The 27,912-nt window shown below is 41.4% G+C and overlaps 3 protein-coding genes across 3 annotated transcripts; 2 read left to right on the top strand and 1 right to left on the bottom strand.

The window, feature by feature from the left end:
• Window positions 1-749: 749 nt before the first annotated feature.
• Window positions 750-8,665, bottom strand: foxh1 (forkhead box H1). The gene is made up of 4 exons (XM_058060463.2): window positions 8,377-8,665; window positions 5,557-6,103; window positions 4,232-4,336; window positions 750-1,758 (listed from the first exon to the last, which is right to left on the bottom strand). The coding sequence occupies exons 2-4, from the start codon at window positions 5,980-5,982 to the stop codon at window positions 784-786; spliced, it is 1,506 nt and encodes a 501-aa protein (XP_057916446.2). The 5' UTR covers window positions 5,983-6,103; window positions 8,377-8,665; the 3' UTR covers window positions 750-783.
• Window positions 7,705-17,872, top strand: ppp1r16a (protein phosphatase 1, regulatory subunit 16A). Its single transcript, XM_058060459.2, has 13 exons — window positions 7,705-7,854; window positions 8,356-8,460; window positions 9,082-9,245; window positions 14,077-14,860; window positions 15,043-15,113; window positions 15,468-15,613; window positions 15,695-15,798; window positions 15,879-16,003; window positions 16,067-16,192; window positions 16,276-16,351; window positions 16,425-16,554; window positions 16,621-16,774; window positions 16,929-17,872. The coding sequence occupies exons 4-13, from the start codon at window positions 14,611-14,613 to the stop codon at window positions 17,442-17,444; spliced, it is 1,698 nt and encodes a 565-aa protein (XP_057916442.2). The 5' UTR covers window positions 7,705-7,854; window positions 8,356-8,460; window positions 9,082-9,245; window positions 14,077-14,610; the 3' UTR covers window positions 17,445-17,872.
• Window positions 17,873-17,995: 123 nt separating this feature from the next.
• On the top strand, window positions 17,996-24,362 carry bco1 (beta-carotene oxygenase 1). The gene is made up of 11 exons (XM_058060462.2): window positions 17,996-18,630; window positions 18,700-18,828; window positions 18,909-19,038; window positions 19,930-20,077; window positions 20,147-20,297; window positions 20,551-20,771; window positions 20,843-21,100; window positions 21,173-21,278; window positions 22,254-22,348; window positions 23,836-23,947; window positions 24,024-24,362. Exons 1-11 carry the CDS (start codon window positions 18,531-18,533, stop codon window positions 24,176-24,178), a joined length of 1,605 nt encoding a protein of 534 aa, XP_057916445.2. The 5' UTR covers window positions 17,996-18,530; the 3' UTR covers window positions 24,179-24,362.
• Window positions 24,363-27,912: the final 3,550 nt, after the last annotated feature.

A 27,912-nucleotide genomic window follows, 5' to 3' on the forward strand; every position in this document is an offset into this window, starting at 1 on the left:
AAAAAATACAACAAAGTCATTTTTTAACGACCATATTGACCTGAATATAAGACAACCCTTTTTTTGAAAAACTGCTCTTTTTTAACTATTTTTTTTAAACACAAAGACCGCAAAAAATACAAATTAATTTTTTTTAACTATTATATTGACCTGAATATAAGACAACCCTTTTTTGAAAACCTGCTCTTTTTCAACTATTTTTTTTTAATACAAAGACCACAAAAAATACAACAAATCAGGTCTTACCATACTGACCCGACTCTAAGACTATTTTTTGACACAAATGAAGCTATTATATTACTATATTGACCCAAATATAAAACGACACATAGCCCTCAGTGGAAAACACTAAAAACTGCATTTTATTATCAACCCTGTTTGGCGCCATAACATTCTCAGGTCCAAGTCCACCTGTATATACAAACACATAACACAAACCTCAAGGCTAAAGGAATATATTTTTAAAAACACACAAAAAAATCACCTGGCAACGCAGGTAATATTTATAATCTATACGATCATAATGAGTAAAAAAAAAAAAAAAAAAAAAAAGAGTGCAAAGTCCACAGGAGACGCGTCACAGTTTAAAAGATGAGGTAGTCGTCTTCCAAGCATGCAGTACATTCACTGGGCTTTATACTATGTTGTCATCTGCAAATACTTCATTGGAGGATTGAGGTAGATATAGTATTTGGTTGTACAAGTTGAGGTAGTTTCTACTTCTAAGCTGCCGTTGTGTGTTGTGTTGCATGTGAATTAAAGTGACAGTTTCAAGGAGTGGGGTCAGTATTGGGGGTACCGGTTTAGGGGCGCCCCATTCTGCATGGTGTACTGACTGGTTGGCTGGTGATGTGAGTTCTGATTGGTTGCCATGAGCACGTCAAAGACGCTCTTATTCGGCGGCACGGACTGCAGCATGTTGTCCAAGTCCATAATAAGGGGCGGGGCTTGCACAGACACCCGCCCGCTGGGGAGAAGGGGCCAGTACGTGTGGCTCAGAAAGTGACCCGGAGCCACGTGGGAGTTTCCGTAGCCGTAAAGAGGGAGTCCGCCGTGTAGGGGCACGAGAGGCCCCCCGTTGAAGCGCATGCTCGGCGGGGCGACGGCGTTGGGTGGGGCGTATTTGGCGTAGGAGGTGGGCAGCTCCCAAGGTGGGGCGGCGGCCGCGTCCCGTCGTGCTGATTTGTGCAGCGGTGGTTTGTAGTCCTCGTAATCGTCTGACCCTGCCTCCCCATCAGGGGGGAGACGCTTCCCGTGTTGGGACAACCTCTTCCATTCCTCCTCGGAGGAAGAAGATGATGATGTGGAGGCGGGGCTAGCCGAGCTGGCGGAAGCACTGCGTGCAGATGAAGCGTAGCGGGGCCGCGGAAGGGGCGACAGCCTGGGGTGCTCGGCTTCCACCCAACAGTCTCTCATACCCATGTCCACCTCCCCCGAGCCGCTGGTGGGACGAAAGCTATGCAGCAAGGAGTCAATAGCGAACGATGAGTCCAGCTTGGGTCGGAACAGGTCCTCGGCGGGTGGGGAGAGGTTACCGGGAGGGGGCAGGGTGGTCATGGGGTTGGGCGGCGGGGGTGGCGGTTCAGATTCTGGCTTATGTCCCTGCAGGATGTAAGGGGCCAGATCCTGAGCGAAGATGGTCTCATCCTGACGCGACACCGCCGTGTTTTGCCTTTTCAGGAGCTCCAGGGGGACGCGGCTCAGCTCCACCGCCCAGAAGTTCCCTTTGCCCTGGGGCTTGCCCGGGTCCTTTAGCACCTGTGGGCGGAAAAGTGGCAGGGTCATGAATACGTGGACCTGAAAGCCCAGTTGGGCTGGAATTCCACATTTAATAACAATTGGAGCTTGAAACTGGTTTACGTACTGGAATACGGTAATCACAACAAACAAAACACAAAAAAATCTGCATATTTAAGCAAATTGTAGTTAATTTTTTCCCGAAATTAATCATTTAAGCATAAAAACGGCGTCATGAAGTAAAATACAAATATCAGGCATTCGGAAGACTCATTCAAAAATACTGTGATGATATACTATGTATAATATTCTACACTGGTCGGTAATGTAATATTACGTGAGACACACAAGCACCAGACCTGATCACCACAAACCCAGCAGTGCTTTATTGCAGGTTTGAAAGATCTCACAACAGGCACGATAACAGGCCATAACTCCCGTGTCATCACTTCCTGTCCACCGCCAACTCGTCTCCCCTATCACCCGAACCCATTTATGCATAATTTTCAGTTATTACGTCTACTATATTTGGGTAATAGGAGTATAAATGTAACTATAGGGGTGCTATATTATGCCTAGAGGGCTCTAAAAAAGAAATTCACTTATCGCAATCGGTTCTGGCACCAATTTACTGCAATAAAATAGGTATTATTGTAAATTTATTGTCAATCCACATTTAATAACAACTGGAGTTTGAAACTGGTTTGGGGTTCCAATCAATATACGGTAATCATTCGCCGCTTTAGAAAATATAGTTTTAGAAAATATATATTAGCCAAAAAAAATCTGCATATTTAAGCAAATGGTAGTTAATTTTTTACCGAAATTAATCATTTAAGCATGAAAACGGCGACATGAAGTAAAATACAAATATCAGGCATTCGGAAGACTCATTCAAAAATACTGTGATGATATACAACGTAAAATATTCTACACTGGTCGGTAATGTCTCTGTAATATTACGTGAGACACACAAGCACCAGACCTGAGCACCACAAACCCAGCAGTGCTTTATTGCAGGGTTGAAAGATCTCACAACAGGCACGATAACAGGCCGCAAGTCCCGTGACGTCACTTCCTGTCCGCCGCCAACTCGTCTCCCCTATCACCCGAACCCATTTATGCATAATTTTCAGTTATTATTAAGATATGCCTTTATTCGTCCCTCAGTGGGGAAATTTGTAATGTCGACTATATTTGGGTAATAGGAGTATAAATGTGACTATAGGGGTGCTATATTATGTCTAGAGGGCTCTAAAAAAGAAATTCACTTATCGCAATCGGTTCTGGCACCAATTTACTGCAATAAAATAGGTATTATTGTAAATTTATTGTCAATCCACATTTAATAACAAATGGAGTTTGAAACTGGTTTGGGGTTCCAATCAATATACGGTAATCATTCGCCGCTTTAGAAAATATAGTTTTAGAAAATATATATCAGCCAAAAAAATCTGCATATTTAAGCAAATGGTAGTTAATTTTTTACCGAAATTAATCATTTAAGCATGAAAACGGCGACATGAAGTAAAATGCAAATATCAGGCATTCGGAAGACACATTTAAAAATACTGTGATATACAACATGTAATATTCTACACTGGTCGGTAATGTCTCTGTAATATTACGTGAGACACACAAGCACCAGACCCGATCACCACAAACGCAGCAGTGCTTTATTGCAGGTTTGAAAGATCTCACAACAGGCACGATAACAGGCCGCAAGTCCCGTGTCATCACTTCCTGTCCACCGCCAACTCGTCTCCCCTATCACCCGAACCCATTTATGCATAATTTTCAGTTATTACGTCTACTATATTTGGGTAATAGGAGTATAAATGTAACTATAGGGGTGCTATATTATGTCTAGAGGGCTCTAAAATAGAAATTCACTTTTCGCAATCGGTTCTGGCACCAATTTACTGCAATAAAATAGGTATTATTGTAAATTTATTGTCAATCCACATTTAATAACAACTGGAGTTTGAAACTGGTTTGGGGTTCCAATCAATATATGGTAATCATTCGCCACTTTAGAAAATATAGTTTTAGAAAATATATATTAGCCAAAAAAAATCTGCATATTTAAGCAAATGGTAGTTAATTTTTTACTGAAATTAATCATTTAGGCATGAAAACGGCGACATGAAGTACAATACAAATATCAGGCATTCGGAAGACTCATTCAAAAATACTGTGATGATATATTATAGGGCTATAGTATACTATAGGGGTGCTATATTATGTCTAGAGGGCTCTAAAAAAGAAATTCACTTATCACAATCATGTCTTGCACCAATTAAATGCAATAAATGAGGGATTATTGTAATTGGCATTAATTGTAATTACATTAAAACAATATATGTGTAATATGTATATCTTTAATTTCATTTTTCAAAGTTTTTCCACTGAGCTGCACACTTCATGAGTTAGCAGTCTAATCCTGGTATATGATGCAGTGCACTTCTGCACCACTTCCTGTTAGCATACAAACCTTAACAAAACAGTCGTAGGAAGAAAGGTTGTGTCGCACGGAATCCCTCCAGCCTTTGTAGTTGCCCTTAAAGAAAGGGAACAGGGTGCTGATCTCCTTCAGAATCTGCAAAAACAACAAAATTACATGTAAGTACAAGATTTTTTTTGAGTAATCGGGTGGCAATTTCAAATCAAAACATGTAAAGGCCTGTGTACTGTATACTGTAGCGTATCTTATCATGCATATCAGCATCTGCTTTCAGTGCATCTTATCACAGCCGAGACAAGAATGGCATGAGTGGCGGTCACTCGAGTGTCAACAAGTTGGCTGTTTCTTGTCACTAAATAGTCTAAATAAATCTTAATACTTTGACATTTCTTAAATGATAACCCCTGGAGATGACCTTACTTCAAAATGTTATAATATTATGTCCAATTTAGTAAATATATTCATCTTTAATACAACTATTTGGCAAGTAGATGTTATTTTAGCCCAAACATTTCTAATTATAACCTCACTGCAAATCCCTTAAATAACAAATATTGACACTATATACAATTTTTGGCTAGTAGTACTTTTCTAGTTAGAAATTTCCTGTATTATATAGGAAATACTGACTAATTCCCATTTTAGGCATATAAATGTTATTTTAGTCCCAACCTTTTAATTAAATTAAATGACAATAAAAGCTATTTTTAGCTAAAAGTACATTTCAGTTACAACCTCACCTAAAAACTGACAGTACATACTATTTTTACTCAAATATTCCCTATATTGTCTCCTATATATTGACTTATTAAAAAGTACTTTTAGCCTGCAGATGTTATTTTAGGTCAATGTTTTAGATTCTAACCTAACTTTATATCTCTGTTGACAACATATGGCATTTTTGGAAAATCATAGTACATTTCTATAATTATACCGGAATATAACCGGAATTGGTCAAGATTGAGAATACATACCATATTTAAGTCACTGCATTTTCTCTTATCACCCACACTATTAAATACAAATTTTTCAGGTGTTTTAGTTCACTTTATATCAGTTAAAAGGAAATTATTGATAATAAATGCTATTGTTGGTAAGTAAAAGTAGTTAGTAAATCAACTGTACAACAATTCCTATATTACATGACTAATTTGGTAAATATTGACTACCTAAATAGCAGCTTTTGGGCAACAACATGTTGTTTTGGTGCAATATGTCCATTTCTACATCACTTTATAGCTCTTAAATTTGTCAATATTGACAATGTAGGCCATCTTTAGAAAGTATTCTATGTACTTTTCATGTGGTAAAGGTGACAGTGCCATGCGTAAAACACAGCCAAACATTTTTTTTACCTCAGATAAAGTCAGCTTCTTCTCCGGCGACCTTTGGATCACCATGGCGATCATTGCAAGGTATGAATATGGTGGTTTGGGGTACCGCTGGTAGTTCTTCTTCTTCTTTCCACCTCTAGCGCCGGTGGTGTCTCGGTCACCGCTGTACGCTCCTTGGTGCGCATTCCCGTATGACGCCTCCGGTTCCAGGAGTTTATCCATGAAAGCTCCACCGAGGTGCTCCTCCGGGTGCGCTGCTGCAAGCGCCTTCTGGAAGCTCAGTGGCGGCTGCTGTGGGACCATCTGAGCCGTGAGCTGGTGGCTCCAATGCCGGCCTGGAGAGATCCGTGCTACGTGGCTGATGGGGGGACAGTCGTCCGAGTCAAGGTGATGGTCTCCCAGGGCGGGTGGTGCCATGAGGCTGCGCCCCGGTCGGTGCTTTGTCATGCTGATGGGGTCCCCGCACTTTGGGGACAGGAGGACGGACGTTGAGGGGCAGATATAGAGGGGGAGGGCGGTCAAAGAGTCGGTCCTTAACTTGTGGCAGACTGTTGGCTCCAGGCTGGGTCTATTTGAAGAGCAAACAATTAACAGTTTCATGTAAATCCTGCTGCGTAATCGAGAAGAGAATGACGCGTTATCTGAGGGGGGAATGACTGATCGCCGCGGGGGGGCTGGTCGAGTTGGGGAGGGTCTTGCATATAGGACAGTAAAACCTGGAAGTCAGCTTAATCATCATATTAACTTTTACACTTTTACGCAGTAATGCGCACTTGGATTTGGTGACTTTACGCACAAAACCCAACATGCAGGGACTCACTTGTACTTTATATTTCACACTTCTCAATCTTTTATGAAGTGAAACCGGGGTGATGGGGATGGGGGGGGGTTACAAGCAGTCATTTCAATTGAATTTTGCAGTCAATCCACAATTTATTGCTATCAATACACAAAAATAGCCTCTAATATACAAACAACTAAAATGGTGACACGTGTGTGATTTATTTGTCTAAAAGACTACAAAGGGAACAGCAGATGAATTTTGAATTATGATGGGGGTTTTGCTGACTATGCAGGACAACCCCCCCCCTCCCCAAAAAGTGTGAGAGTTTCGGGAATGCGCATCTTTTGTCCCGCTTAACTGAGTGCTAATGTGCAAACTCTTGCTTCCCAGCAAGACAGTGAAAACAAGTTGGATTAGGAGAAACCCCGTTGGCAAGCTGAGGTGGACTCTCCCAAAAAAAAAAAAAAAAAAACCTCACTGCTTTGCATATGAGTATAGCTTGGTAGATTGGGGGGGCATTCAACACCATTTGTAGGTTTTGTGTTGTTGACAAGCTGTGAAGTGTTCAAGGAGGGTTGGATATTCACACCTCCAACAAGAACCATCTTGTAGTTGTTGAGAAAAGTCCCAACATATTCCCTTGGGAAGATTTTAAAAGGCACTGGAATCAACAAAACTTCCCATGTTAGCTGTCTAGTTTCACTTTCTTTTTAAGCATGCCCTCATGGATAGTAGATACCATTAAGAAAATGTGGAGTTTGTCAGAAGACAGTCCATTAGCCACTTTAATGTTAATGAGAACTAAAAATTGATATTTATTCAGATATTTCCAATCTACAGTTTCATATAGCCAAGTAGACACACTGTTGACGTAGGCCCGGATGAATGGAACATGTCTAATTATAATACCTGTCGTCACTTATAGTATAAAACTCATATTTAGTCAAATTATGAATTGAATTATTTTAGTCCAGTGCTTATAAAATATTGGGGCAAGCTCCCCTGGAAGGTGTAGGGGGGCCCTAGGAACTTAACTAACTTGAATGTTAGTGCAAACCTGCTAACATGTACATATTTAAACTAAATACTTATTTTTATTTTAATCCAAAATGTTTATTGTAACACCACTATTTCAGTCTAAAATGTCTAATTTGAAGCTCTTTTTATATCCTTTGAATTTAAAATATTGACAGTTACTGCTGTAAAATTCATAAAATGAATGAAATGCAGTCATCGTAAAGGAACATTCGTGTGGGGAAGTATTTACTCGGCGGACCGCACTTTTTCAGCTTTTTTAAAAGCTCCCTTTTTTCCGCTGTGTCACGCTGTCATCGTGAAGCAACTTCCTGGGGGAAGTATTTACTCGGCGGACCGCTCTTACTATAAACACCAAACCGCTGACTCACGAGCTAAATGGGTTGAAATGGCGGTAAACACGGCGCGTGAATAGAAGCTAGCGGTGTTAGCTTAGTTTAGCATGCTAATGTGGCTACGAGTGCGACTAGGGGAAGGATGAGCATCTTCACAGCTTTAATGTACGGTGTGTTTTCGACGTGCTGGTGTATTTAATTATATGGTTGGGATTTTGTAGTCTGAATTTAAAATTTATGTTGTCATATCACGATACAGCTAAACAAATATTGTGATACGCTAATACCAATGTATGCTAAGTCTAGCCTCTACTGATTTTAGTGACATATTTTGAATTACAACCTCAATTAAAAAGCAAGATATCAAATCAAACCTCACATTATATCACTCTTATATCAAATATTGGCAATATTAGCCACATTTTTGCCAATTGTTTCTCATTCTAACCGTACTTCAAACTGTAAACACTGGAAGACTTAAACAAATAGACGTTTCCTATATCATATTGCCCTCAAAGTCAATATTTACTACTTAAAGTGCGTGAAGTGCTTATTTTATGCAAATATTTCTTATCAACCCCAATTCAACTACTCTCAAACGGCAAATCTAATGTCAAATAATTCTGATGAAGGAATAAATGTCTTGTTTTGTACACTTCCTGAAAGCTTTTTGCAGCCCCCCCTCACCTTGTCTGATGGCTTCCTTAACCTTCTTCACCTGCTGCAACTTGCTGCTGATTTTCTTCTCCGGCCTTCTTGCACATACAAAAAGTATGTCCAAGCACGGTTGTGTTGTTTTTAAATGCAGTTTATGATGTACAGGCAAACCTCTCATTCATTCACTATGCACCATGTTTGGACCATTTGCATGCATAGTGAAGTGCCCAGTGATTTAAATACCAGCCGCCAATCTATCATTTCCTGTCTGCTGGAGTGTCCCTTAATAGGTTTGGCCTGGATTAGTGAGCTCTGCATGAGAAGAATAGGAAACCGTATGAATGGGACAGCATCTAGAACAACTCTGTTCACTGATTGTGTCTGGACAAATCTCCTTAAAGCTGCCCCGGGATGCATCCTGCTCACTCCTGAGATGTCTTAAGCTTCAGTGTCAAGGAAATAATACTAATTTAAAAATATTAACACATTTGGATAAGCTTCTGCTAATCTTTACTCTTGGAATGTTTATACTGCATGTTCCAGCTTCTGCCAAACAAACAAAATATATAAAAAAAATCATATGACACTGTTGGAAAAGTATTGTAAAAAAGTCATGCCTTTTTAGAGATGAATATTAGATTATAAATAATACTTTTATCTTCAGTGATGCTTTTAACGTCATCATACATGTCTATGATGACGTGCAGCTGTTCTGAGTATAAACGATCTCTGTAGCTTTAGCTCCCTCTAGCGGACGACGCCAGCAGCGGGAGGAAAGGTGACAGGTCCGGTTGTTATGGTGAAGCATTTCTCAGGAGGGGGCTGGCCGTGGCAGGCAGGCAGGCAGGAGCAGCGGGGCAGGCAGGAGCTGACACAGTGACGCGCAGTCATCAACACAGGTAAGATGTGCTTTTAAAAATATATATATTAGTCGCATTTTGTATGTACGAGTCGGGTTTGTTTACTGTTTGCCTTCGCTGAATGAACAGTATCGTTGACGTTTCCGCTACCTATGCGCGTGACCTCGCTGTTCTAAAGTTAAGCTAACCTGCGACTCTTTGACGGTAATACTTCAGAAAATCAAAGATACTTAGGAACCTTTAATGGGATTATAAGTTCGGCGAAGAGACTTTCGGTTTTGTCGAATGAATGAAGACTGGCAACTTGTTACCTGTCCGGGTAGCCACCTGTGGAGGCTAGCTTTGCTAACATGCTACTCCTCGTCCGTTATACTGCACTACTTCTCCGTTTCCTTCCGTTATGCTCTCATATCATAACAGTATTTTGGCTATTCTTAAAATAACGTCATGTTGCAGCCTTTTTGAGCTGTAACGAAAGTAAATATGTAAGATAGTCCCATCTCGCCCATAATTTTCTATGCTGCTGTTCCTCATTAGGGGTCACGTGATAGCTGGAGCCTATCCCAGCTTACTCACAAGCACGTGAAGGCCAATGCTTGAAAACTGCATGTTATTCATAGTACTCTGAATGCTTTACATGTTCTGCAAGCTGGAAACCGGACCAAAAAATGACTCAGACGGCAAGCGTTTACACTTTGTGAGTATAAAAGATAATCTGTCTTTCACAGCAATGGTCTCCAGTGGAGATATGTGGCCTCAAGCGTCAAATAATCGTTATTTATTGTTTGAATTGGGTGGGTCGCAAAAAGAAAAGAGCTTAAGGGCGGCCATACCTCACAGACATTTTGATTATAAGAACTAATTTAGTGTTTGCATTGTTGTCAAAGCAGCCCTGCGGCTCCCAGTCTTTATGTACACTGCTCATTGTGCTCTCTGTGTGCACTAAAACGTTTGCACACCAAATGAAGATTAGCTGGATGGTGGACTTTTTTTTTTTTGACACACAACTAGACACAACACGCCTGTTTATGGTGGCAAAGGGAGGGAATCGTGTAAAGGTCAGGTGACATATTTTTAAGGCCGTGGACCTTGAGCTAGTTGGATCGTATAAGAAGGAAGCAAGGGTGCATTCGAGTGTGTTTTCAGTCATCTGTTTGGGGTTTGGCCTTTTATGTTACAATGCATTATGTTACATGCAACTTTATGATGATATAGGTGACAAATATTTCAACTTCTAAAATAATCTTTGTAAATTTTTTTCTGGTAGTATTGGGACTTTATTCCCATATTATATATTTTCCCCAACCCAATGTTCCAAAATACCAATTTTGGTGTTTGTCATAATATTATATAACTTATTTTTTAAATATTTAAATTTCATGCTCCTAAAATGACATTATTTTTCCTTTTTTTTTCAGTATTTTGACTTTATTCCAATAAAATTATTATTATATATGTATATTTTTAAATAACCCAAATTTACCAAATTACAACTTTATTTGTTGTTTTGTTTGTTTTTCCACATAAACATTTTTTTCTTAATATTTCAACTTTATGCTAGCAAAATGCAGTAATTTTTTCCCGCACAATATTAGTTCCAACGCTGACCTTATTCTTGTAAGATTACTGCTGATTTTTAATGTTTTGCTTTTTTTTTTTTTTTTAGAATGTGCTGCGAGCAAATAAACAGTGTTGAGCCACAAATGTCCCCCTAGCCGCACTTTGAACACCTCTGATGTACTGTATCTTAATCATTTTTGCACAAATAACACATGCAAGTAGTAGTATTACTGTACTTCTGCAATTTTCTGATTTATGGCATTTTTAGTTCATATTGTGCAAGGTGGTGCTTATTATCATGAACAAAATTGTTCCAAAAAATGTTACATAATAACATGAAAAATAGCAAATGACAGTACAATAATTAAAAAAAAAAAAAAACCACATTTCTCTAGTGTATATAAGCTACATTTACACTACACTAGATTTACGGTGGATTCATGTGGTAATTACAGCCACCTTAATGATGATGGGGCCGGGGGGGGGGAACAGGTGTTATTTATTTATTCAAGTCGTCGAGACACAGAAATATTTTGACAATAGCGCAGCTTTCATCCCGTGCTGCTGACTCACCGAAACAGTGCGTGTGATTATTTGGTAAGCGGATTTGCCCATTTGGCAACCGTCTGAGGATCATTCAGGAATCATCCGCACTGACTCAGCTTTGCACGTCCCATCAAACAGCTCCCCGTGGTACACAATGACCGTGCAGCATTATTTCACAATGAAACGCCCGCCCGCCCGCCTGCTCCCAAATGTTGCCACATTTAAGGCCTGAGCTGCCCTGGGGGTTTAAGCCCGGCTTTGTTCCTGTTGGGTCGAGTAGCACTGGACACAGGTACCGTCCTCTGCATCAATGTGTGCGCCTCAGTGCCGAGTGTTCATAGTGCTCTATTCATTACACTTGTTGAATGGAAGTTTATGTTCCAGAGCAGCCCTAGACGCCCCTTCCTGTTAAGTCATAAGGTGGATGGAAAAAAAAAAGTCCCAAAAATGTCAGATTGACCCAGTAATATTTCACCAGGCATGGAGTATTTGCACATATTGGTCTGGGAGTGCATTCCGCTCTGCAATATCAGTGATTTACCACTTCTCCTTTTATCATATCAGTGCCAAGTCATAAGGGCGGTACACGGTGTTAGCACCAGTACTTTCTCTTCTTTGAAAACTTCATTTGTTAGTTAGAAAACTAAAAGGCCAAATAGATTTAGAAACCTAATTAATAGTGGTCTTTCTAACCGAGGCTCTAAAATCACATGCTGCTCTTCTGAACGAATGTTGGCCCTTCCTGTCTCTCGAAGCACTCAAAGCCAGCTCCGTCTTGTTTGTGACATAACGACACAGATCGCAGTCCCCCTTGTACTGGTTTTCAGAAGAACCCTCCCGAGCCACGCCCACCAGGCGCTAATTACCACCGCCTCGCTCGCTCTTGAAGCCGACTAGCGACCCATCAAACGCCGATACTGATAAGTCGTCTAACGTAGCACCGTATCAAGTATGATCTAGCCCGGTGAGCTGACGCGGTATCAAATAGGTCCATTGTGGTCCATTAACAAACACTTTTGGTAATTAGTCTCTTATCAGGCTGATTCTTGACTTCCTTGACTGAGTTTGTTGAGGGTTTCCCCAACTTGACAGCTGTTGATAGTATTTCCATTATATATACGCTAGTCCCTCCTTTATCACTGTTAATTGGCTCCAGACCCAACCAGGATTAGTCCATTTATAAATGAGACTATTTCTGTATAGTTGGGGCATAGAAAACCTGTTTACATCCTTCTAAATACAGCTTTTAACATTACTAGAGACTTCTAGATATGATATAACACCCCTATAATCACCCTCATACCTATATTGCCTGGCAATAACAATAACAAATTTTCCCGGTAGACAATTGTGCTATTAATTATTGACTGATATTCGATAATTTAGACTTAAAATTAAGAAACCTCATTGCGTCATGTCACATTTGAGCTACTAGATGATTGGTTCCAGACCTAACCAGGATTAGTCCATTCCCCCGAAGTAGGGATACTTCTTTATAAATGAGACTTTTTCTGTATAGTTGGAGCATAGAAAACCTGTTTACATCCTTCTAAAATACGGCTTTTAACATTACTAGATACTTCTAGATATGATATAACACCCCTATAATCACACTTATACTTATATTACCAGGCAATAACAATAACAAATGCTATTAATTATTGACTGATATTCGATAATTTCAACTTAAAATTAATAAAGGTCATTGCGTTTCACATTTGAGCTACTAGATGGTACTCGCATGTGATGTACCTGTGTGACACACACACACACAGCAACGCAAAGGTTGGATGAAAACAAACAATAGACTACCAACGTATAATTCGGAATACATACCAGTGTCTGAAGGCCTTATATTTGTATTTTAGTTAAGCTATATAGAGCTAAAATTACAATTAATGCTAATAAACATACTGCATCCCGGTTTTGTTATTGTATCCACCCGACACTCCAAACACTCCAATAGTGTCTGGAATAACGCCACTAATGCCGCAGTTTACGTTCCAGTGGGGATTTTGCTTGTGTTTCCAATCCTTTCATCCTTTAAATCGCCTTTCCAGTGACACATAATGCATTGTTTTACCTCTGACAAGTGGTTCTCTGTGGTCCTTTCCAATGACCCGCACTTGTAAAGAGAAGAATCTCCCCCATTTTAAATGAAAACACTCACTGGGGCATCACTCAAAGGAGGAATGTTAAGCGACTGCCCTCTGAGGAAATCCTTACATTGTAACTTGTGACGGGTTGGTTTGGCCAACCTAAAAATAGTATGGAAATGTAGTAAAAGAATGTTTTTGTAATGCCAAGGCCGTGGATGCGGTAGCAGGACGGCGGGTTGAGGTCCCGGCTACTTGTCTTTCTATCTCACTGAGTGGCTCTGGTTGACCTTCCTCTCCGCGCTCACAGACCCGACTCTAAATAAAATATGAGTAGCTGAGAAACTGCCAAGTGTGCAGGCCATAAACTGTTAAGCTAATGAGAACGGGCTGAATAAAAAAAAAAAACCACCAGGGTTAGATCTTGCCCTGTGTCGCCGAGTCCTAGACCAGTTTTAGTCCTGCACCGCATCCCTCCTCTTGAGTCGTACCTCGTGTTTATGCCCGACGCCTACAAAGTGTATCGCTGGTCCGCAACGTGTGTCAATCATTAATGAAAAGAGTCCCGTCGTCTCGGGTTTCCTTCAGGAGAGGAGGGAGTAGCTCAGGAGTTAAAGATAACGCTGTAACCGCGACACGGCAATTAAACGTACTCTCTCTGTCCACAGTTGCAGCCGGAAGACCGGTGGCCGCGACCTCCATGTGCAAAGACCCGCCAAACAGTTTCCTCATCTGCAGTGGTGACTTTTCAGATGCAGTAGGCTTTGCACGGACACGATTCCAGGTTCCTGGAGCCACAAGTGTTTCCCAGGAACTGTTCTCTTTGGTTTTAAGGATTACAAGTGCAGACGGAGCATCTCGCCTTGAGTGAAATTGGACTCCAGCAGTAAAGCGTCGACCAGGTTCCCCACCAATGACATGGAGATGACTCTGTTGCAATCGGCTGTGATGCTTTTAGTCCGGACACATTTTTCTCATGTTTGTTTTCCTGCCTTGATCTGAAAGATGGCACAAAGACACTGCAGTACATGTCGCCCGAGATATTTGTCATCTGATCCCCCATCATAAGTTGATAGTATAGTATATATTTCCTCACAAACGCAATGTCCCGCAGGCCCTAAACACACCAGTTGTGAACAAAGAATGTAGATGAAACAACACTTAAATTAAGGGGAAGCAGTTATTTAGTGTGTTGTGGCATCATGGCCGCAGACCACAGCGAGTTGCTGGCCGAGATGTCCGCCGTCGGCCGCCTGAGCGCCACCGAACGCCTCAAGCACGCCCAGCGGCGGCGTGCGCAGCAGCTCAAGGCTTGGGCGCAGATGGAGAAGGATGCGGCCCGCGGCTCCAAAGCCAAAGCGGATAAGAAGAAGAAGCAGCGTACCATAAAAGTCGCCTTCCCGAGCGCCATCACCCTTCTGGACGCAGCGGCACGCAACGACCTGGATGAGGGTCAGTCGACGCGTGCCGAAGAGTGCCTTCATTTGCATGGCACCTTTGTTTTCGGTCACCTCTTTGTGCAGGATTGAGGCTAATCTTTTAAGTTGATTGTTAACGTGACTAGCGATGCTATTTATGGAAGCTGGCTTTCTTACCATGTAAGGTTGAAACATATACGTTTATTTGTCACCTAGTAAGGGAGCTGCTCAACAGTGGCGTGAGTCCAGATCTGGTCAACGAAGATGGACTGACCGCCCTCCATCAGGTAAACACACACCATGAACGCTGCATGTTTGTGTCTTTTATTTAGTCTAAGCTTTTACTTATCTTTGTTATACAAACACGCTGACTTCTTCCAAGAGTTCTTTTTAGTTGAACATTCTTTTCCTGAACGCGTCAATTAGATTCCGAGGACAAGGTCATGCAGTTCCTGCTTTGTTTGATGAGTTACTGTGAGAACCACGCCTTCACATCGCCATTCTGCTAGTGGTGATTGTTTAGTTTCGCGACAGCACTGATGGTTACGTAAACATTTTTTGCCCATTTGCATGATGTATGTATAAAAGCCCGTCAGCCACGTGCTCCATGCAAATATCTCCCATCTGTGCTGTGCCGCCAGTGCTGCATCGATGACTTTGTGGGCGTGGTGCAGTGCCTGCTGGACGCCGGCGCCTGTGTCAACGCCTGCGACAGCGAGCTGTGGACGCCGCTGCATGCTGCCGCCACCTGTGGGCACACCGGGCTGGTGCAGCTCCTTATTCAGGCGTGAGTTTGGCATCACGGGGGTATTATTTTCTGTCCGGATGACTCTAATAATTTCTGTAAACTCTTATCTTATGCCTGCAGAGGGGCCGACCTGCTGGCCGTCAATGCGGACGGCAACATGCCCTACGACCTCTGTGAGGACGAGGCCACCCTGGAGCTTCTGGAGATGGTGATGGCCGAACAGGGTCAGATAAATGAGTCAAATATTGCCACACAGTGAAAAGTGTCATTTAGCAGAATAGTGGGAAATCTTGCGTACGTGCAGGGATAACGCAGGTCCGTATCGACGAATGCAGAGGAGCGAAAGAGGCGGCCATGCTTGCCGACATCAAAGCTCTCGTTCAGAATGGAGTGGACTTAAACAGTCGGGATGATAACGGAGCAACACTGGTGAGTATTTGTATCTACACCGTATCTAAACGTCAATCCTTTTCAATGTGCGTTTACTCCTAGCTCCATATAGCATCTGCTAACGGCTACCTGTCAGTGGCGGAGCTCTTGCTGGAGCACAGGGCTCAAGTGGAGGTGAAGGACAGTGATGGCTGGACACCGTTACACGCTGCCTCCTGCTGGGGACAAGTCAGTAATTGCGGTCTTAACTTTGGTGTCACAGTCGCCACAAACAAGAAAAAATGATAGTAAAATGTATTTTTGTACCATAGATCCAAATGGTGGAACTGCTGGTGGCCCACGAAGCCAGCTTGGACTCCAAGTCTGTCCTGGAGGAGACCCCCCTCGGCAAGTTCCGTTCATGGCCAACCTCGCTGGTTCCATACATGAGGTGTGTGACTGTATTGATGTTTTTTTAAAGATGTGTGCATGGATGAGGAGGTCAGAGCCAAACTGATGGACCTCAAACACAAACACGACGCCATCATGAAGAGCCAGGACCGACAGAAGGGCACCCTGCAAAGGCGGGCCTCTAGTACTGGCAGCAGAGGGTAAGACTTTATAGGACCACTTATGGGAGTGGCCATTTAGCGTCTGGGTCTCGTATGTTCTCGTAGGAAAGTGGTGCGTCGCGTCAGCGTGAACGAGCGCTCCAGTCTGTACCGACGGGAGCATCACAAAGAGGCCATGGTGTGGCAGGATAGGGGGCGTCAGCAGGAACCACAAGACGAGGACGAGGACCGGCAGACAGACAATGAGCTGCATCAGCATGTAAGTTTATATTTAGGAAAATTACTGTTTGCCATTTAATAGCTAAGTGCCTTAACCAAGTGCGCCCTCTGCTGGTAGTGAAATACAACATGCCTTATGATACAACATGACTCCATGCACTGAATTGAAATGGCTGACTTGATTTATCATTCAGGTTGCCGCAGGTGGAGTCACGTCACATGCAGATGAGCCACCGGCGGCCCCAGGCGCCGACAGTAGCCTCCCCAGCCTCGGCAACGGTGGTACATCCCTTTCTCCGTCCTCCTCTGTGCCCGGAGAACAATGGAGCGGCGGAGGCCGCATGGAGCGCAGCGCCTCCTACCATCTCAGCCCGACCCCCCTTCCCGGAGAGGACGAAGGCACGGACAGCATGACACGGGAAAAATCCCACCACACTTTGGCTGACCTGAAACGACAGCGAGCCGCGGCCAAGCTCAACAAGTACCCGGCTCCTCCGCCGCCTTTGTCCCCACCTTTAGAGGAGGAGACTCCTGCCGCGTTAGCTGAGGCGACGAGCCTCCAGACCCAGCAGGCGACACCCGGCGCCGAGTCAGCAGCATCCCCCAGTCAGGTGTTCTTCACGCCAGCCAGCGGAGACCCTCCCCTTCTGAAACTGCGGGCCCCTGAGGAGGAGCAGTCCAGCAAAGAACCTTGCTGCGGACTCATGTAGACCCGTACTGGAGCTGGGATAGTTTACACCCCCAACTTGGAGAATGAGCATATTTCTTCAGTGTGACTCTCGTTTTAGGCCACATGCCAAGCAGGAGTGTAACAAGTGTTGTCGTTACGCCTTCCGCAAAGATGTGCTTCACTTAAGCCTTAGAATAATGCCAACATCGCATATGTTGACTTCATCGCTGCTTCCAGAAACCACCATTAATACCATGTTACACTCGCTCGATACATTTCTATTCATACTCAAGTATTCGCCTTGGAAACTTTTTATGGTTGGCATGATGATTGTTTCATAATACTGTACACAACAAGTTGAAATCTATCGTGCTTGTTTTTTTTTATTTTAGACATATCTTACTTAAGTCTACATATCTATTTGCAATGGCGCGATAAGTAGATTACATCTTTCTCTTGTATACACACTGAGCTTGTTATAGTTTTCTTCCCAGCTGACAGATAAGAACAGTTAATGGTATTCTATAAACATGTACAAAATACCCGATGATAAAGACATGTCAACGAGGTTGCTAAATTGCATATTGATAAACACTACTCATTTATAATTTAACAAGTTTAATATTGGAATTGAATATGAAAAATCAGCAGCTTCCATTTCAGCTTTTGACACAACACAGGCAAAGTGCAAGGCCACTATCAAGAAGCCCACGGGAATACTTGTGTGGAACCTTGCACCCCCCCTCCCCCCCTTATCATAACACACGTACAACCCCCTTCTCTATCAATAAGTCTAATAGTCTGCTGCTGTCAACATTTGCATTGGAAAATAAGGGAAATATTGTCCAGCCATGTTTATTATTTATTTGTCGGGGAAAATAAGGTCAGGTATTCCATGCAGGATTTCCTGGAATGATAATGAGGACACAAAGGGTGTAAAGTCAGGGGAAAAAAAAGTAGAAAATCATCATTGAGGTTAGTGTTGCACTGAAAAATCATGATTTGGTGAGCACATTTTGCAGGAGATGTGCACTCACTGCACTCAGATTAGATAACCAGCCTCTCGTGTTCTATTGTCCCTCCCTCTGGCAAGGAGCTTTAAAAGGAGTGGTTTGCACGTTGTCGTATGTCTTCAGACGGCACCACAGGCACACCACACCACGTCAGCATGGACTTCTCCAAAAATGCAACAGAGCAGCCAGAGCCTCTTAAGGCTGAAGTGAAAGGTACTATTTATTTTTTTACTCCTCAAAGACATTCCACTGAGTATGTTTTTTTTTTTTGTCTGACTTCAGGGAACATCCCTTCCTGGCTGCAAGGCACGCTGCTGCGCAACGGTCCCGGGATCTTCTCAGTGGGGGACACCAGCTACAACCACTGGTTTGATGGCATGTCCATCATGCACAGCTTCTCCTTCAAGGATGGTCGGCCTCCTCTCACTCACTTCACTCATCCTGCTCAGGGGACATAATGCAAACCCAAATGCATGTTTTTGTTGTCGCAGGCGAAGTGACCCACAGGAGCAGGTTCCTGAGAGGTGACACCTACAAAGCCAACATGGAGTCCAATAGAATTGTTGTATCTGAAATGGGAACGATGGCCTACCCCGACCCGAGCAAGAACTTCATTGTTAAGTGAGCATCTCTCTCTGGGTTTAAAGAAAAGAAAGTTATTCTGTTTATGCTAAACAACAGATGCTAAAGTGCACAGATGGTGGGGTGTTGTAGTGTCTGACCATTCATACGGAAATACCACAAAATGTTTTACTTTTGTAAAAGTAGTATTTAATTTTAGTGAAATGCAAGTTGCACATTTACAGTAAAGTAAAAGTTACTTCGTTCCTGTCGTGATTATACATTTTGACTAACAACGGACACTATCAATGTATTTTATTTCAACTTTACAATAATTTTTTTTACTAATTACTATCAAATAAATGAATTCTTAAATTCAAACAAATAAATTTTTATTGTGCTAATATTATTCATAATTATTTCGTAATTATTTAGTTCATACACAGTATTTTTTATTTTAGTAGTTATTTATTAGATATGTTTATATTCATAAAAAATGTAATTAGTATTTATTGTAATTGTCTAGTAATTATTATTTAACACATAATAATAAAATAAAATGATTAAATATTTTAAAGTTATTTATTAGATATTTTTATATTTATATTATATTTTAAAATAATTTTCACGATTCATTATAATGATCTAATTATCATAATTATTGTGTGTGTGTATATATATACAATATTGTAATTATTTACTATATATATTATTACTAAATAAAAAGTATTATATTGTATTTATGTTTTAGTTATTAAATATTTGTATATATATATATTTTTTTATATGTTTAAACTTCAATTCATCATAATGATCCAGTGATTATATATACATTATTACTAAACAAAACTTAAATATTACGTGTTTTTAGTTTTTTTTTCCCGTCATAGCATAGTTAGTTCTTCTGATGTATCATTGCTAAAAAAAATGCGGAATTATTTCTCTTCCCAGGGCGATCACCTTCCTCAACCACACGGTTCCCGACTTCACAGACAACGGTGCCAGCAATTTCATCAAATACGGTCAGGATTATTTTGCCACCTCGGAAACCAACTACATTCGCAAAATCGACCCCGTCACCCTGGAAACGCTGGATAAGGTAAGCTTCAGCACAAAAAAAAAAAAAGCCGTGTGAAGGGCTCACATTCACCCAAGTGTTCCCATCCAGGTGGACTACATGAAGTTCCTTCCTGCGAACTTGGCGTCATCCCATCCGCACTACGACAAGGACGGCAACGCCTACAACATGGGCACTTCTATAGCCGACAAGGGCAAGACCAAATACATGCTGTTCAAAGTCCCGGCTCTTTCTCAGAAAGGTAAAGGAAACCAGTGACCTGCTCTACTTTGTCCTGACGCCTCTAGTGTCAGCATCCTTATCTGCATTTCAAATTGTAATCAACATACACTTAACATCACAAATGTGTCCAAAGTCTTTATTTATGAATGAAGACTATCATATACTGTAAGTTGCTGTAATCAATACAGGCCCCGCGGCCCAAAAGTGGTACAGTTTTACGTAAACAGAACGAGCGATACAGTGAATCAAATATCAATTTAATTCCACGCCAGACAAAGACAAGAACGTCCTGGCGCTGAAGAACGTCCAGGTGATCTGCTCCGTGCCCTGCCGCTCCCTCCTGACTCCCAGCTACTACCACAGCTTCGGAATGACGGACAACTACTTCATCTTCATCGAGCAGCCCTTCAAGCTGGACATCGTCAAGATGGCCACCGCCTACATGAGAGGCGTCAACTGGGCCAGCTGCTTGAAATTCCACCCGGAAGACAACGTAAAGCGCCGCTTTTATTCCATCAGCCTCATCTCGAACATCCATGTGATCTGTTCCCGCCTTTTGAACAGACGCTGATCCACCTGATAGACAGGAAGACGGGCAAAGAGGTGGAGACCAAGTACTACACGGAAGCCATTGTGGTCTACCATCACGTCAACGCCTTCGAGGTGGATGGTCACGTCGTTTTTGACGTCATCGCCTACAAGGACAACAGCCTTTATGAGATGTTCTACCTGAGCAAGCTGAAGGACAACCAAGGGCATCACGACCAAAGCTACTCCAAGCCCAGCTACAAGAGATTCGCCATTCCCGTTCGGCCATCCCAGGTCAAAGTCAAAACCTCGATGTTACATATCATTCCTTTTTGGACGAAAACCTCACCCCGGTTAATTGTGCAGGGCGCGGCGATAGGAGAGAACGTGGTGAAGGTGAAATGCACCACAGCCAGCGCGGTGAAAGAGAAGGAAGGCAAGCTAGTGTGCCAGGCCGAGGTTCTCTGCGAAGGTAAAACGTCGTTAGTACACCAGTTTTAAGTTGGCTCCCCCGTCCACTTCAGGATCCATTTTAAGATTCTCTTATTGGTTTTTAAATGTCTTAACGGCCTTGGACCTTCTTATATATGTGCTTTTACCATATCAAACCTGCGGCCTTTTAACAATACCAAAACCCAGAACAAAAACCCACGTTGAGGCAGCATTTAGTCAATATGGCCCCCACTTGTGGAACAGCCTGCGGAGACTGTTGATATTTAAAAAAAAAAAAAAAGATTAAAGACACACCTCTTTAATCAGGCTTTTAACTAATATTTTAAACTTTTAAAAAGTCTTTTTAGTCCTACTTTAACTCCAATGTTTCCTCAGGGAAACATGTTCGAAAGGGAGTGGGAAGAAGTCAAGACTTATCGAGTCCCACCCCCCTAACCACCCAGATTCCAACCTCATCCCAACAAAACATATATTATTTATATATTATTATGATATTATTATTCTAGATTAAAGACACACCTTTTTAATCAGGCTTTTAACTAATATTTTAAAATCTTTTTAGTCCTATTTTATGCTCTTAGTCTTTTAGCTTTTAACTCCGGTGTTTCCTCAGGGGGGGTCCTCCACACTGGGGGCTGTGTCGGGTCTGCTGAAGGGGTGCCATCCTGGCCGGCTGGGGGTTCCTCCCTTTGATGTGGGGGACCGCCCGTCTGTTTGTGCTGGTCACCCGATGGCACGGCCTGCAGCTCGTCCCAGTGTGGGCGGCCCCAAAGGGGGCGTTTCCTTGATCCTCAGTGCCATCCATGTCTCCCTACTGTGTGTGTGTGTGTGTTTCCTTTGAATTGTGGTAATTGTTTTTAATTCTGTAAAGCACTTGTGTTGCATGTCTTTGCAGGAAAAGTGCTCTACAAATAAAGTTGATTTGATTTTGATTCAGTACTTTTTTAGCCTTTTTGTATTTTTTTTTTCTCATATATTTGTGTGTCTCCATCAGGGTTGGAGCTGCCTCGAATTAACTACGACCTGAACGGCAAGAGCCACCGCTTTGTGTACGGGAACTGTGTGGAGCAATCTGTTCTGGCTAAAGAGGTACTTTTTTTGGTACTTTGGTGCGTTTGCTTGCATCCCGTCCACTCTCACGGGTCTTTTGAAAAGACGCATTTAAGGACATGCATTGTTCACTGGGAACATTGTCTCAGATTGCATGAATGAGGACGACACAGGGTGGGAAGCTGTTACCCACGGGGGCACTTCAAGCGACGACGACGCGCACTAAGCTAACACAAACAATGGAAAGAACGGAAGTCCATTAGGTTTCGGTAGTAAAGAAAGTATACTATAAAGAGCTTCCCCTCATTCTGACCGTACGCCCAAATCATCTTTGACGTCAGCCAGAGGAAACGCGCACGGGGACGTATCTGGGGTCTGTCAACAGGATGGTGTTTATTCTTCCCCTTTAAGAGACCCAACATCCTCTCTCTAACTTCCTGGTGTACCTAATCAGTTTTCATCAAACGTAATCAGAGTCACGGTGTAGAATTTAGCATCGTATGTCGACGTTTCTTTACCTGAGGCCGTTTGTTTGTATTGCACAGCACAGCACAGCATCAATGGTGCGTTCAAGGACAGCCGAACAAAGTGCGAAATCTCATTGCATGACAAACGTTATCAGCGAATATAAAGACATAAAAATTGTGGGATTTTTAAAAATGTAAATGATTATCCATTTGAGGTGTTTTTAAACCATGTTTAATTATGAAAAATTAATTAAAAGCAAATTTAAACATGACAAAAAATTACATATTGTCGATGCAAATTAAATGAAAACATTATAAAGCATTATAAAGCATTATAAAACCTGGCCTATTTTCTGAGAATAAATAAAATATGCAAATTAAAAGTAAAAAAGGTAACATTTATAAAAAAATGTAAGTATTTTTTGAGAAACAAATATAAAAGGTTTATTTAGTATAACAATGAATTACTACAAGTAAATTAAAATATTATACGCGGTTGGCCCACCATGCAGGCTGTATAGGCAAAATGACATCTACCATATTAAAAAAATATTTATAAAAGGGTTTAATTATTTAGAAAATACATTAAAAGTAATGAATTACAAATTTATAATATACAGCTTATTTTCAGAGAAAAAATAAATATTTATCCCATTTATAAAATGTTGAATTATAAAAACAAAACATAATTTTTTAAAGAAATTATAAAATATGGCCTATTTTTTTAATAGAAAAATAACAAAAATAAATTGAAAGTACATTTAAAAAAAATGTAAAAAAATATGAACATATACATAATTTTTTTTTACTCAAGATACTCAGCATTAGTGCTGAATGGCGAGCATTTCCACCAATGAGTTTACACGGATGGCCCTTAAACAATTATACTTTACAGCTCTTATCTGGAGATATGGCCCTCAAGTGGGACAAAGGTGATAAGATATGGCGCTTGCTTCGTCTCGTGGCAATGAGTCAAACGCTATGGTCTGTTATAATAATGCTCTATAATATGCCCTCTCATAATAATGCATTGTCCTTTCTGCTGACATTTGACTGCAGATCGGCAAGTTTGACATCGAAAGCAAGCAACTGCTGACCTGGAGCGAAGACCACTGCTGGCCGTCCGAGCCGGTCTTTGTGCCAAGACCCGACGGCGAGGCGGAGGATGACGGTGAGCGCTACAATGTCATCAGGTACACTTGCACACCCCGTAATTGTGACTATATATCGGTCTGCCATGTTTGCAGGCGTGGTGTTAGCATCCGTGATCAACACCAACCCCGACCAGTCGAACTTCATCCTGATTCTCGACGGCAGAACATTCAAGGAAGTAGCTCGGGGGTATGTGAACACTGACCTCCAAAAAGACATGCATGGATTTTTTATTCCTTTCGGAAATTAGCCTTTTATTGTATAAATTTCCAAACTGTGCCAAAAAAAAAACAATTGTAATATGATGCAACATACAGTCCTGGATAGTACTGTATTATATCCCCATGTTATTCTCTATTGTTGCTGTTTTTGGTGCTATTTTCTTTCACTATTGAAGAAAATGAAGGAAATTGATTGCAACAATAAATCCGTAAAGTGGGTGTAGTCATCATTCTCAAGGTCTTTACCTCGAGGGAATCATGTGACCAGTCGCGGCTGTATATTATTGCATCACACTGACCTACTCTAACATGTTAGAAACATGGCAAAGTCAGTGTTGACGTGATAAAAAAAAAACTGCATGCACCTCTTGGAATTAAATCTTTGAATTTAAATTTTTAAATTTTTTTTAATGTGAGAAACAAACCACAGAATGAAGTTGTAATTTTTGGAAAATTAATATGGGAATAAAGAGAATAAAATTAGGAAAAAACAGCTGTAATTTTATGACAACAAAGTAAAATTTGTTTTCTAATGAGGAAAAAAGGCACAATTTTTGGAGAATACACAAAATGTAATTTTAGTATCGTACAGTTTAAATATTTAAGAAAAATATTTTTTTTATTATAATATGACAGAAAAATAAAACAAAATACATGTAAAGTTGTAATTTGTGGTGGGGGAAATTTATAACATGGGCATAAATTTGAAATATTTTGAAAATGAACTAAAATGTCCCATGCACCCCTGCCATGTGTAAGATAGGCCACTAAAGGGAGACAAAGCTAGTAATTTTGCTAGAAATTAGTTTGCGCCCTCCTGTGGTCACCAGCCGCAATTACACGGTGAGGTCAGGACAACGTGGAGAGCCGCTGTCTTGCCATCATATTATTATTATTATTGTATTGTTAATTGTATTGAACACCAACCAAACTCAGTGTTTCCATTGAGTCAAATTTATTCATTTAATCAGTCAAAAAATGACACCAAGTTATAAATAAGGGCAGTGGACAGCAAGGTTTGTAAACGGCTCATAAAAATATAGACAATATGGAAGGAAAATAGACCCGTGTCCCCACCCTAATCACATCTTTATTATTACATTGATCACGTGTACATAAATAAAAGCATGTGCACAGTGTAAACGTATCTCTATCCCTAATAGATGACACAATCACAAAGGAGTGGATTCAATATAACACAATTTGTGTTTGACTAAATTATCACTAATTAATTAAAAATCACTACAATTATCATATGAAATCAGTACGGTGCAGTATTTAAAAATCATAATGCAGTAAACTCAGATATTACACAATAAATCAAAACAGTGCTGCCATCTTCAGGCCATTTGTTTAAATAGCAGCTTGTGGGGAGACCACCCTGTTGCTAATGGAATAAAAGCAGCCTGTCCATTCAAGAAAGAATTCAATCCGATCTCGGACTCTTCCAAAGTGCGGTGTTGCTTGAAGAAGGATGGGCGGTTAAGGCCTGTGGTAATGACCCTTGACCCCTTCTTTCATTTCCTGAGTGGGTTTTCAGTGAAAGGTGGAACCCGCTGACATGCTTTGTTTATTTTTCACTGGCTGTCCTCGTCTTTCGATGACAACTTGCTTTTCTCTGAGTCTTCTTCACCTTCACCAGCTGGGGGGGGGGGGGGACAAGTAGGCAAGTTTATTTTGAAGGTCTCACACGGCACTTCCTTGAGCGACAAAATTAACTATTAACAATGAACTAAAGAATGACGTTGACTGAGCAAAGGAAGGGCAAGCTTGCTGAAAATGAGTAAACAGCGCCTCCCTTGGCCGAAGTGAGTAGTGCACCCCAAGTGATTGGACTTTGAGCTGTGACAGAGCTGCGTTTATCAATAAAAGTCATCCCATGGACTTTGGTCTGTATCAGACGCTCCAAAAGTGGCACAAATTACAGTTCAACCAACATTTATTATTCAAAATATAGCTCAAATGTCAGAATCCAGGGCCAACCATTTAAACCGGAGGTGTCCTGTTTTGGGAGGATATGGAAGAGATTATTCAATAACCATTTTTGGCATTTTTTTTTGGTCAAAGCACTTAACACTATCATGCTAAGTGTTAGCATGCTAACATTACCATCGTAGCATTTTTAGCTATTTTCATTGGTAGACACAATCATGCTAGGTGTTAGCATGCTAACATTGCTATAGTAGCATTTTTAGCTATTTTCATTGGTAGACACTATCATGCTAGATGTTAGCATGCTAACATTTTCACAGTAGCATTTTTAGCTATTTTCATAGGTAGACACTATCATGCTATGTGTTCGAATGCTAACATTACCATTGTAGCATTTTGGCTATTTTCATAGGTAGACACTATCATGCTAGGTGTTAGAAAGCTAACATTACCGTAGTAGCATTTTTAGCTATTTTCATAGCTAGACACTATCATGCTACGTCTGAGCATGCTAACATTACCATAGTAGCATTTTTAGTTATTTTCATAGGTAGACAATATCATGCTAGGTGTTAGCATGTTAACATTATCATAGTAGCATTTTTAGCTATTTTCATAGGTAGACACAATCATGCTAGGTGATAGAATGATAACATTACCGTAGTAGCATTTTTAGCTATTTTCATAGGTAGACACTATCATGCTAGGTGTTAGAATACTAACATTACCATAGTAGCATTTTTAGCTATTTTCATAGCTAGACACTATCATGCTACGTCTGAGCATGCTAACATTACCATAGTAGCATTTTTAGCTATTTTCATAGGTGGACACTATCATGATAGGTGTTAGCATGCTGACATTTCCACAGTAGCATTTTTAGCTATTTTCATAGGTAGACATTATCATGCTGGGTGTTAGCATGCTAACATTAACATCGTAGCATTTTAGCTATTTTCATAGGTCGACACTATCATGCTAGGTGATAGAATGCTAACATTACCATCGTAGCATTTTTAGCTATTTTCATAGGTAGACACTATCATGCTAGGTGTTAGCATTGCTAGCATTGGAACATTACCATCGTAGCATTTTTAGCTATTCAAACTAGGTCAAGGAGTCTAAATATGTACACAGGCTAATATTTATGGATTAAATCACAATATGGGGGGAATTATGGCTCTTGGTGGGGGTCTGTTATGAATTAATTTCTGTTAGAAAGTGTTTCCTGTTTATGCAGTTTGATAATGACCAGAGTTTGACCCTGTCAGAGATCACCTGCTTTGTTGATATTGAGCTGCGCCAGGCTCGCCGACAGGTCTGCGGGTCCCGGCTCACGGGGGTCCGCTGGGATGTCGTGAATGGCGTTCCTGCGACCGGACCGTCGAGAGGCGATGAAGTCCTCATAGGTCGCCTCCACATCCGTCATGTCGGCCACGTCTCACCATGGCAGGGGCCTGCGCTCCCTAAACACGTGGCAACAACGCGACACGTTGACTTTGGATGCGTTCGATACCATCGCATCACTTATAGGTCAGTTGCCCGCAGTCATCTGGAGCATGGTGCCAACCAGCAACCGCTGGCTATTTTTAGATCCCATGTGAGTGAGCGTGCAGCTGCTCCGAATGGTGTCAACATGGGCAAGACCCCCCACAGATGTTGTTGACCTCAGCCAAGGAAAAAGGCCCACGATTACCGCCTCTCCCATGTACACACGAGGAGGATACACCGGGATGTTTTAAGCCTCGCTATGCAATATTCATTTGGAACTTTTCATAATTTAAACACACTCGCACTCGTGATGTCGCCTGCCTTTCGCCTTGTGGTAACA

Source organism: Doryrhamphus excisus, linkage group LG5 (assembly GCF_037039965.1).
Source record: "Doryrhamphus excisus strain RoL-2023G ecotype Guam linkage group LG5, RoL_Dexc_Guam_v1.1, whole genome shotgun sequence".
NCBI lineage: Eukaryota > Metazoa > Chordata > Actinopteri > Syngnathiformes > Syngnathidae > Doryrhamphus > Doryrhamphus excisus.